The sequence below is a fragment of the Vicugna pacos genome, chromosome 30 (genome assembly GCF_048564905.1).
Source record: "Vicugna pacos chromosome 30, VicPac4, whole genome shotgun sequence".
NCBI lineage: Eukaryota > Metazoa > Chordata > Mammalia > Artiodactyla > Camelidae > Vicugna > Vicugna pacos.
The window spans coordinates 8,019,666-8,032,490 of record NC_133016.1 but is presented as its reverse complement, the minus strand read 5'-3'; the positions used below and the strand labels follow the sequence as shown (position 1 = coordinate 8,032,490).

At 36.5% G+C, this 12,825-nt stretch overlaps 1 protein-coding gene across 13 annotated transcripts in view; it reads left to right on the top strand.

Moving 5' to 3' along the window:
- CDH7 (cadherin 7) overlaps positions 1-12,825 on the top strand; it is a 286,378-nt gene that overhangs the window by 237,136 nt on the left and 36,417 nt on the right. For all 13 annotated transcript variants that reach the window (XM_072952079.1, XM_072952078.1, XM_072952086.1 and 10 more), the window contains one exon: positions 1,181-1,368. In XM_072952079.1, the coding sequence (XP_072808180.1) occupies positions 1,181-1,368 (188 nt within the window). The remainder of the gene's footprint in view (positions 1-1,180; positions 1,369-12,825) is intronic.

Below are 12,825 nucleotides of genomic sequence, written 5' to 3'. Positions count from 1 at the left end.
CAAGAATATGTCATTTTTCCTTTTGGCTGGGAAAAATTTCTCTACCATTTAGTGACTATTCTAACTTTTGAAATTTTGGGGTTTTCCTAAGGACACTTGTGAAAGGGGTCACTCAAAAATGATAAGTATATGTTGTCATCATTTTAAAAAAATCAGTAATAATTTACAAAATGTAGAAAATTGCGAACAGCAACCATTTGTAGCTGAGAATGTGGTCCCTTCATCAGGATCCATTTTTCCTTTCTTTATTCTTCTTGAAGAGAATCCTTTCTTTTCTTTTCATAAGAAAGTGCACCTGCACCACATTTAGCAGCTAAAAGGGAATGGAAAGGAGTGGAGGAAGCAGGAGAAAGTCGATGATTAGAGGAAAACGGTGAAGGGGTGCAGCATCCTGAGATGTTCCCTAGTTTCAAAGGGGTGGTTTGGGTACTTCATCTGCCTCCCAAACTTTTTTTTTCCCTTGAGTTGAGGGTGCTGAAATAATTTTTACAAAAGAGAGTTTAAAAATGTTATTCTTTTTTAGCTTCTCCTTCCTCCTGTTCAGATAACGTTGCCTCTGCTCTTATACCACCGTGCCCCAAACAGCTCACCATACAACCCACACAACTAATTCCTGTCCTCAGTGAATTTATGAACTAGAAGACGACTAATACTGGCTTTCCTCAACTTTCCCATCTGGTTTTCTGAAACTGTTTTAGTAAAAGACATGATGATGTAAATCTCAACATTAAGTCCTCAGAAATATTTAGCCTTATTTTTGGCCCATTTGAGGATTAAGCTATGCTATTTTAATTTTTTTAGTTTTTATAGTATATGAATTAATTGCATTTTGATTATAGTGAATATTCAATGTTGGCTCCATTTAAAATTGTTTTAAATGTATTTTTATTAGTAAAAGCAGCATATTTCTCAGCACTAGCAATACCAGAATGGAGATTCTCCGCTTGCCTTTCCCAAGCCAACTGTTTCTGCTTTTACATGTTGATCATTATATACGTAGTACCGTGACATTTCTTGAGGCTATTTGAAACTTGTCATTTGCCGTATATTGCCTTAGCATCTTCTTTGTTAAAAAACAAAAACAAATTAAGCAAAGATGATGTAAAATAGTCAAGTAATGAAATGTTTATTGGTTAGTTAGTGGTAAGGTTTCATTCATTTCTCGTTTTTAATTTCCTAGGGTCGTATCAGTATAATGTTCCAGAATCACTGCCAGTGGCCTCCATTGTGGCCAGAATTAAAGCTGCCGATGCAGATATAGGAGCTAATGCTGAGATGGAATACAAAATTGTGGATGGTGATGGATTAGGGGTTTTCAAGATTTCTGTTGACAAAGATACACAGGAAGGAATCATCACTATACAGAAGGTACTATTTTCTTTATTTTTATTTCCTATGAAGGTAACATCCTAGACACTACTAGGAAGCCACGTCTGCTTTGATGGAAGAATGTGTTAGACAAATTTGAATGACCACATGGAACCATGGTTATTGTAATGTTAGGGGGAAAAGTCATGCATTTATTTTGAAGCGTCAGGATTGTGGAGAAAATTGAGTACCACTTGGAACCACACGCATCAGTTCCATTCTCTGAGTAAACACACAGTTGTCATCCAGAGCTCTGTCACGGTAAGGCATCCTGGTCCATGGGATGTTTTAAACAACCTGCCTGGAGAGATGAATATGATTCTTCACTGACCATTCCAGTAATGAAACCAGCCAGAAGCCTTTGCAAACAACTAGGCAAGCACCCCACATGCATGAAAATAGTAGAAATAAAGTTGGAAATAGAAACCAAAATGCTGAAAACTCGCTACATTACTGACTGCTCTTTTATAAAATGTACACCAACTGAAGTGTTTGAAAAATGTATGCAATCAGAGCACAGAAAGTTGTGAAGCCTATCATAACCCCTTAAATATAAGTGCAAAGGGGATTTTAAAAAAATCATTCTAATCCAAAATAAACACTATTTGCCATGATATATTTATTTTATTACTTTTTTTTTTGAAACATGGTTCTTATTGAACTACAGTCAATTTACAATGTGTTAATTTCTGGTGTACAGCATAGTGATTCAGTTATAAATAGATATATATATTCCTTTTCATATTCTTTTTTATTATAGGCCATTTCAAGGTATTGAATACACTAGGATCTTGTTGTTTATCTATTTTATATATAGTAGGTAGTATCTACAAATCTCGAACTCGAAATTTATCTCTCCCTCCAGTAACCATAAATTTGTTTTCTGTGCTTTGATATATTTAAATTAGCTCCCCACATTGATTAGATATGGGGGAAAATGAGCTGGTTTCTCCACTTGCTCTGTACAGACATGATTTTTGACAAATGTTAATTTAAAAAAATACGTCAAAAAGAATCATTCCAGCGTATAGTCTTATTTTTCTCAAGTATTTGAAACACTAAAAATTAAACCATGTGTGAAACCTCCACCCCCAAGATACCGGGAGTTTATGCCAGTTTGACGATCCAGGTGTGTAACACTGTAATTAACACTCCTCAATAACTAACACACATCAATAAAGAAAGTTATGTTTTGGTGGTTATAGGAAAACATATGTTTGATTTCAGGCCAATGGGCAAAACATTTCTGCAATTATTTCCAGTGGGCAGCTGCTGTTTTAGCTCAGCGGGTGACAATCTGTGTAAAAAAAGTTTTAATAACTAGTATAGGCCAACTGTTGGTAAAATGTTTTGTTTTGTTGTTTAAAATAAAAGGAATGCAATAAGGCGTAGTGCTGCTCAAAGATTTATCTGAAATCAGTCTGCACATGTTCAAGAATTTTTAAATATATACTGAAATTATTTTATTGAATGTATACATATCTTACATATATTATAATGAGACAGCATAAATACTTGAATATAAAAATACACATGTAGGTGTATTTGATATGAAATATTTGATTTCAGTAATAGAAAAAATTTTATACTCAATTCCTTGGTATTATTTCTAGATGTTTTAGAGAATTGTTTTGAAAAATTATAAGAAAACAATAAAATGCATTTAATCTCCTAGCATAAAATTCATGAAAAAAATCTACAAGGTAAAAATAAATTATAACTTCCAGTGATTTAAAAATAACATGAATAATTATTATTACTGTTCTAGGTAGTGATTAATATCTGCTAGGATTTATTTGGAGTAATTTAAGGGGTTCATCTTACTTAATTTTCTCAACACTTCATGAAGGTATTATTAGTATAGTAATAAAAAGAAACATTATGAAACGTCCAACAAAATAAAAAATCGTTAAATGTTGTAGAATCTTGTACATCATCAAAACGATCTGGTGACATTGTCTTAACATAGTAACTAATATGAGAAGTAATTATATACAATTTTATAGGGAAAAACAGTATCCAAAATAGTACAAACCCTTTGTTTCAAATTTTATGGAAATTGCATTTATATAGACTATGAGATGGCAGAGAATGTTAAAATTTTAACAGTAATTGTTCCTGGATCTTTACTATTTTACAATATAAATATGCATTAGTTACTGTTATAATTACAGTGTTACTTGATTCATAAAAATATTATGTGACCCCAAATATGTTTCATTAACAGCACTGTATAATCTACTTTGAGTACTGTCATAGACAGAAATCTTGTCTAAACGCAGAAATACGTCACAGAGATGTCAGTCACTGGGCTTAAATTCAGTGTATTGTTGAAGCTCTCTCCAGGGTTAAAAAAAAAAAGGCATTGTCCTCTGTCTAATGAATTAAGATTCAAAAACATTCCAAATCCTCTAAACATTTAGATTTAAACATTTTTGATCCTAGAGGTCCCCAACCCATGCACAGCCACGTGAGTGATGTTTTGTACCTAATGAACGCTCAGTAATGGGTAATTGAAGATTTAGCAATCTGTTACATAAGTTAGCTAAATGTTTTAATAATTTCTTATGCTAAATATGAGATCAAAATTGTGTTATTTTCAGTTTAAATTCCTGACAACTAAAAGTAAGTTTTATTTTCTCCAGTGGCTTCTAATATAAGAATACTGTCTAGTTTTTATTGTTTCTCCTCCTATGTTTTCTCATATGGTGTCAGTGATTGTCTTTGGATAATCAAGCACACTCTAAACAGTGTACAGGAGAAACTTGAGAAACACTGATGGTGGGAAATTTTGCAGTTTTACTATTGTGGCAAAAGTAACTGATAAAATATTTAATATTTAATAAAGAAAATCTAGTCCATTTTGAACTCTACAAAGTATAGAACCAAATCCATCATCTAGCTTTCAAGGGTCATAAAAGCACATTTAGGTTAAACGCAGGGCTTCTTAAAAAAATGCCTTGAAAACTCAGATGTTGAATGCTAACTTGGTTTTATATACCATTTTGAGTCTAGTAAAACACTCTGTTTATACAAACATTAATTTAGACTAAGAAGTGAGTGATAGTTTATTCCTTTTAAGATGGTTAGTTTGCTCTAACTTTACTAATGTGGACAGTTGATCTGATGTTTAAGTTTTATCCTCATGTGAAGAATATAGTTACCATATTAGGGCAGAACCATTAGATTCAGAAAGCGAAATAGTCTAGAGTAACAGATCACATACGAATAAGCAGTATAGTTCTGTGCAATTTTAATGATTATTATAATAGAACGTATGTGTATTAAGACAAGATAGCTGAAACCTTGTTATTTGAAAAAGGTAAAACTTAAATAGACTTATGGTGTTCATAATGTGCTGGTAACATCTACATAGAAATAAGTGGAGATAAAAATCTGGTTTTCTTTATGCTAAAAATCATTAGTGTTAGAAAATGTTGCTTCACTCTTTCTTCCTACCTTCTTTCCCTACACAATTCTGAGTAAATAATAGATATTGGAGTGACTAACTGGTATACATCAGCCTAATTTTTAGTTCTAAAGCTCCATCCACCCCAAACTCATTTTTAAAAATTATGATTTTGCATTATTTGCTAGTGTATTCCAGTGCCTAACCAACCCAGCACAGAGTTCTTACCGATGTTTAAATAAACAAACATAAACGTAATCCCTCTATGAGTTGATTAAAAATAGTGGAAATGATGCATTTACTTTGCAGTTCCAGCTTAGTGACTAGTGAAATTTATTCACTTGAAAAAATTGTTGATGCTATTACAGATTTAGTTTTTAGATGAAAAACTACTGTTAATTCATAACTTTTTCATTTTAAGCAGTTATATTATTAATTTATTTTAAAAATGTAATTCCCATTTTATGTGCAGTGACTACACTGTACCTTAATACTAGTTTTGCATTAATCAAGGGGTTCTTTTGTTTAAAAACCTCAAATAAGGCTCACATTCCAATTCCTTACCTGGACATCAAAGAACTATTTTTGGATCCCTAGAATCATTCATCTTATATTTGCCAGATGCATACCCCACTATTCCTGGTTTTATTCAGATATCTAGAGTAGGCACTAAGATGTTTTTAATTTCTAGAAGCAACGTACATTTTCCTCGAGCTCTTCAGACGTCCCCTCTCCCTGTGGGACTCTCCTGTGCTCTGCTCCCACGTCCGCTTACTCTTACTCATCTTTCAAAACTGGAAAATTGCCCCTGTTCTTCCTTTCTTAATAGGTAAACAGGGGAAGAAGAATTTTCTGTGAGACCATTTATTTCTCTTGTTGAAGGAAGGGTGTGAGTGCACGTGTGTGTTTCTGTTCAGTGTTGGGAGCTGGTCTAGTAAAGATGCAGTATCGTGGGGTTTTGTTTTTGTTTTCATAGACTTAGCTGTGGTCACAAAGATTTGGGTAAACATCCAGGGCTCTGTAGAAGCGTCTGAGAGCGCTCAGGCTCCAGCTGCCCGCCAGCTGCTCGGCCCCACCTAGCCTCTCAAAGACACGAACACGGCCCGCGGAAGGAGTCGCGTAGCGGCTGGATAACACTCTTCTCTAAGTAGACAGGGAAAGAGAGACTTTCTCACGGAGGTAACCACCTGTGCAGAGCTTCACTATGTGAGACAGCACAGCATGCTACGCTCAGAGAGCCAGAGCCGGGCCAGTTTTACTGGAAGCGTGTGTTGGCCCCAATGAGACAGTGTAAGGGACAAGGGCTCCTTCATGACTTTACGCCTCCTTCACAAGGACACCGTTAGCAAGGAGGAGCATATAGGTACAGTGCTTTGCAAATAAGAATGGACTACAGATAATAAATATTAAAAGGTATTTTACTTGTAGCTACAATAAAATCCACTACAGAGTGAAAAGTTACATTTTCTAATTTCTCTTGGATCCTTATTATTGGGATCTTGTGATCATTCTAATTCATTCCAAACATTTCACTTCTTTTCACAACACTGAATTATAATGGTGTTTATTTAAACATTTGTGTAAAATGTTACTACTTTCCTGGCCACAGTCAAATAACACAGCATTTTTATTATTAAGTTTAAAGCCCTGAAGTCTTTTCTAGTTGCCCCTTCTTGGTCCATAATAGGTCTTACATGTATGTTTGTTTGTTGTTTCCTGTTCTGTTTGGCATCGCCCTGAGGTTGGTTATCACTGCTTCACTCCAAAACTGCTCTCGTTATTCCTAAGCTCACGATCTGAGCTCTAGGGTTTTAGTTCTTAAATTTATCCTTTTTAAAAAATTGCTGTTCAGAACTCAACACTGTTTTATTCTTATTATTCCAACTAGTTTGAACAAAATCTACCTCATGCTATGGGATTAAGGCAGAGCAATACAACAGATTGAAAGGAAGTGGTAAAAGTGCTCATTAATGAGGGTTATAGACTTACAAATTCTAAAAGAATTCATTGAAGAGTTATTAGAATTAATGAGAGCTACAAAAGTCAGTTACAAATCAGCAACTTCATTAGAGCTCATGAGAACAGGGGTATGAGCGCTGGTCCTTAGCCCAGCCATGCAGCTTCAACCCGCTAGGAGTTGTGTCTGGAATGTCCGTCCCTCCACCCTCCATCTTAAAGCAATGTAGCCTGCTGATCACAAAGGCAGTCTTTCCTCCCAAGTCTCAGTGCCTTTCCACTGTGAAGCCACCAGTATCAACTTCTCTGTTTCAGAAGAATGTCTTTGCTTCCATTTTCAAACTAAAATCTCTTTGGAGTGGTTTTCTAGAATGAAGGTTGTCTGTTCTTAAGATTTTCTGATCCTCTTTGTCAAGGACTGACATGCGTATGTCCCTCCAGGACAGGATTTTGATTTTCAGTTCTGCTGATCAAGATTTCAATAAAATGGGGGGCTGTATTCTAGTGCAGGTAAAACATTTCCAGAGACCCCCTCAGAGTGAGTGGAGTGTGAGGAAAAAATGTATGAATGCCATCAATTTAGTATTCTTTTCATGAAAATAGTAGAATCATCTGTGAAACCTGGAATATATTTCTGAATGTGAGTCTAAAAAGCATTCTGACTAAAACCAAGAAATTCTGAAAGAAGACAAACGAAGCCTTTTTTTCCATTGTTCTTAGAATACTTATAAATTTTCACTGAGATAAACAGTGGAGTGCTCTGGGCGGTCTATCAAAATGAACCATTTGTTGATAGGTTTTCTAGCTACCCTGACTCTAGGAGAACATTTACAACCAGGCGCTGCTGGGATGTTGATGAGCTTGTGTGTTAAGGACATAAGTGTATTTGTTCTGATGATTCTGTACGTCTCAAAACATTACTTTACATTTGGATAATAGAGTTCCTATATCCATTTAGACAGTCATTTCTGTTGGAATTAGGTTATTTTGTGCCTGTGAACCATGCTTGATAATCATCTGAACTTACCTTCTCTCTACTCTATAGTATAATCAAACTTTAGTCCATTGCTTTTTCATAAACAATGCACCATCATGGTGATAATGAGATTTACTCCAGTTTGAGAAAATTATCATCATATTTTGAAACATCTACATATGCTGTACTTCGCACAGGGTGAAATTAGGAGCAGGGAGAGAAGAACAGAAAAACAATCTTTTTTTTTTTTTCCACTGAAGTCTAGTCAGATAGAATGTGTCCATTTCTGGTGTACAACACAATGTCCCAGTCATGCAGATACATATATATATTTGGAAAAACAACCCTTTTCTAAAACACGTTAGAAGAAGAAAAATAAGTACAGAACTGTAAAAGATTGTCTTCAGTTTTGCTACTATTGCTCCAGTGTTGTATACAGAAAAGGTTTATTAACATGACCAAATATGCAGAATTCACAAGGCTAAAGATTTGAGTAGGTGTTGTTATAGTATTACATTTTTTAGTAATTTAATTATTCTTTTTATACATTAAGAATAGACATGGTTATATATCTGAAGTATTTTTTTTACTGATAACAAAACTACAGTGTTAAACAGTGAAAGTGAAGTACAATCTATTTCTGTGGCTGTTGATGAAAGATTTGATAACCTTTGTAGGATAAAGTTACATAGGGCTTCGAGATTCACAAGGTGTAAACATAAGCATTATCCCATATGAGCGAAACTGTTTCTTTCTACCTAGAATTCGCTGTTTACATTTCTGCATCATTTACAATGCAGGAACTTCAGACTTTTATTTTTCCTTTGAGATGCGGCGGTCTTACCTCTGATGTACTTCAGTTTTCAGTGTACGACTTCAGCTGGGATTAAATATGAAATTCTGCCTCTATAAAATCCATTACTATTGAGTTACGTTAAAGTAAAAAAATGAGCGTTTTCAAAATGCATTTCCTACGAAGGGTAAGTACACGTCCGGTCTCTGGCACGTGGATGGCTTGTTCGGGGCTCACGTCATCATACTGCCAAAGAACGTGTTTAAGCTACTTCAGACCCATTCTGCTGTCCTGTCTTCATAATCTCTCCATATTCATACCCTAAAAAGGGCTGAATGAAGTCGAAATCATCAAATAACAGAGCATCGTTGTGGAGGGGTTGCTAACATTGCTGGGCTCCATTCCCTGAGGGGGAGGAAGGGTTAGAAGATGTCCTGTTCTTCCCGCCTCCCCCTCAGCTGCACAGATTTCCGAGCTCTGGGTTTGCGGTCTTACTATTGAGATGCGTCTTTTGTCTACTGCTGGGAATAATGAGGGGCTAATTCCCAGAGTCAAGTGTCTATTTCAGTGTTTCATAAATGCTGCTGATGTGAAGAGGAGGCAAATGAAACCAGCAACATTTCCAGTTTATTTTTCTTCTTCTCATTACAGTGTTCTTTCAAAGATATTATTCAATTAATCCTACTGCTGTGAAGGCACATTTTCCAAAATGCAGCAAAATGCATTACAGATATTTGTCTCCTCTGACTGTGAAAAAGCATAAGCTTTGAATTTCAGTTTTAAAGGCTGGATGTGATGAGATTAATACAGTAACTCAAGTGAACTTCTGAAATCTCAGGTTACATTTTCCAGTTTGTTCAACCCATTGTTACTGTGTGTACATAAGCAGATCCTAACGTCATTTTAATCATTATGCACATGTGCATGTATGTTGACTGTTGTCTGTTTATTAAGGCATAATCTTACCTGTTTTTAAATAGTCAAGATTAGATTTAAAAGAAAGTAAGAAATCGGCAGTCTTTGAAAAAATTGATAGTATTGTTAATGTCAACACGTGATGGTCTTGATCAGAGAGACTAAGACCCTGTTCCTGAGGAGTAGTTTGTTTTCTTTGATTTGGGCAGTTATCAGAGCAGTGTTCTTAGAATATATGTATGTCAGAGACATTTTCAAGTGAGCCCTTCATGATATTTTTTTTTGTTTTTGCTTAGTACCAGTCACAGATAATGTATGATTTTCCTGACTTCTGTCTTTTTCCATGGTATGTTGTTTCCTAGATTAGTTTCAATGGGTAGGATTCCAAGAAAGAGATATTTAAGAAATAGGTAAGAGAGGGTTTATTGAGTATATAAGAAAAGTTAGAGAATTTAAGCACAAAACTAATGCTTCTAGTATGAGTAGCTAGATGAAAAATGTGCTGTACATTCAGAATTGGAGTGTGAAGGTGATTAAAATGGTTTGGAATATATTACATTTGAGTTATCTGTGATATCTAGGTAAATATTTCTAGAAGGTCATGAGTAAGGGTTTGTAGCTCAAAGAAGAGGTTTTTAGTACTAACTTAGGTTGGGCAATTAAAGTTAAAGGGATGACTGAGAATATCATAAAGCACACACATAAAATAAGGGAACGAATGCTTTAGACATTACTTGGTGAAACTGACCAACTTAAGTTGGCAGGGCAGAGGAGGATTCAGAAAAGGCAATTTGTTGTATTCTTTCAGGAATAAGGTATTTTAAGAGAGTTTAAAAACACCTGGTCAACAAAGCAAATAAGAAATGATACTCAGATCAGTAAAAGGAGTTGCATGTATTATCAGTGGAGGGGACCGATGGATCCTGGAATCTGCTAGATGGCAAAGACAGGACGTAAGCAATAAGGGAATGATGAGTCGGGCGCCTGGCGTTCAGGGAAATTTCCATATCTGGATCTGACCTCTCTCCCATTCATTCATTTGGTCATTTCAAGTCAATTGCCATTCATTTTTCCCTGGATATGTGCACACCCCATGTCAAGTGACATCACTCACTCTTAATTCTCTTAAGGCTGAATCCGCTGTCTTCTGCTACCTAACAGATCACCCCAAAGCTGGTGCTTTGAAACAGTGCTTCTTTAGGTTGTGATTTCATCGGTCAGCAGTTTCGTCAGGTCTCAGCCAGGTGATTTTTCTGGTGGTCTTAGGTGGGCTCAGGTGTGTCAGAGGTCAGCTGCTGGTGAGTTTGGTGGTTCTGCCTCAACAGAGGTGGCTGTCTATCTGCTGGGATGATGAGGGGGCTGGAAGTGTGCCTCCCGTCAGCCAGAAGCTAACCTGTGTTTGTTCCATAAATGGCAAGAACACAAGCTGTCTGGTGTCTTGAAGCTGATACCCAGAATTGACACAGCATCACTGTCACCACATTATATTGATCAAAGCAAGACTAGGTGGTCCAGATTCAAGAAATGAGTTGTGTTGGGAAATACATGAAAAGAGAGGAGTTATAAAATATTGTGGACACTGGGAAAGAATAAGAAAGAAATTTTAAGTCCAAGCTCTGCTCCAGAGAAACTTAAAAACCTTTAGGTAACAATTATAGGAAATGGCAGAAGAAAGAGTGACTCTCAGGTCAGCTGACTTCTGCTATAATCTTCTCTCTGCTATCAGATTACTCACAAAGTAATTGTTTGGATCAAGAGTAATTAATACTTGCCACTGTTTGATAAAGGTCCCCAAGAAAATTAAAACTAAACTGCCTTTGGGTCATAATCCCAATTCAGCTTCCCTGAAAATGGCTGAGACCCGTTCGCAGAAGTCCCTGGTGCAGTCAGTAGCGTGTGCCAGGAAACGTGGACCTCAGCCCTTGGGGAATCAATCTGAGAGTAGTGAGAACCAGGTTTTTGAAGCTGGGCAGGAAGATAGTCATTCCCAAGGCTTGTTTTCTGCTTTCTGTTTATAAACGCTGAACAGCCTACCTGAATTCAGAGTAGGAGTCCATGGTACACAGAACAGCGCCCCCCGCAAAGATACCAACGTCCAAATTTCTGGAACCTGGGACTGTTTTACCTTACATGGCAAAAGGAACTGAGCAGATGTGATTGAAGTAAGAGACTTGCCTTGAGATTATCCTGGATTATCTCAGTGGGCTCATTGTAATCGCAAGGATCCTCATCAGAGGGACGCATGAAGATTCAGTGTCAGATAAAAGAGATGCAGTAACAGAGTCTGAGCTGAAGGGATGCGCTGTCAAGATGGAGGGAGAGTTATGAGCCAAGAATACACGTGGCCTCTGGAAGCTGGAATGATGCTCCCCTGAAGCCTCCAGAAGGAATGCAGCCCTGCCAACACCGTGAGTTAGACCCCTTGCCTCCAAAACTGTAAGAGAATAAATGGATGGCTTTTAGGCCACTCAGTTTGTGCTGGTTCCTCACCACAGTAGTGAGAAATGTATACAGAAGTCAAAGTGGAATATTTCTGTGAATGGAAAAGCTGATCCAGACAACAGAACATGAAAGAGAAAGCAAGATGTTCATTGGCTGAGTCTGGATAAGAATCTGGGTAGGTTAATTGAGGTGTTCCACGCTCAAGTTAAAATAATATGTGATGGCAGTGGACATCTTGGTGATAACAGCCCTCAATTTCTGTCTGTCTTGAATCTCACCAATATCACTGCTTTTCTGCTTCAGTTTTACAGGGTTCATCTCAACTTTTCTCCTTGGCCATCATCCTAGGATTAACTACTACTCTTTTCTGTTTTAGATTATCTGAGTCATACTTCATTCTGATATAGATATATATTTTTCTTTTTTTAACAAAGATACTGGAGTTAGACTAGTGGTGTGATTGTGAGCAAGAAACTCAACCTCTCCTTGACTCAGTTTCCAGATTTGTCAAAAAGATCTGTTGAAAGTTATGTTACTATTACCTTGGAGATTGTTCTGAGAATCAGTGAGTGTGAGCAGGTAAGACGCTGACACTGTAACACGCTTAGACCAACACCCTGCATGTGGGAAGGACTATATAAATGTGCGTCATTCATGGGAAATACATTTGGCAGTTTGTATAGTACTACCTCTTTGTACACAAGTGCAACTAGCAATGTGAAGTATCTGTGCATTTAGTTGGTGGTCATAGATTTTTTTTTTAATTGTTACAAAATGGAGATATTTTAGGATACCTGCTTGAATTGCTTTTTTTTCCTATTCAGTGGTCTTTATGTCTAGGTTAAAATGTTAATGTAAGGACTCATGGAGATCAGAGGACACTCGTGGCGCTAGGTAGTAACAATTCCTGATAGTTACAGCCTTACTTATTCCTAATATCTTGACATAATTTAATGTCTCAGGTTT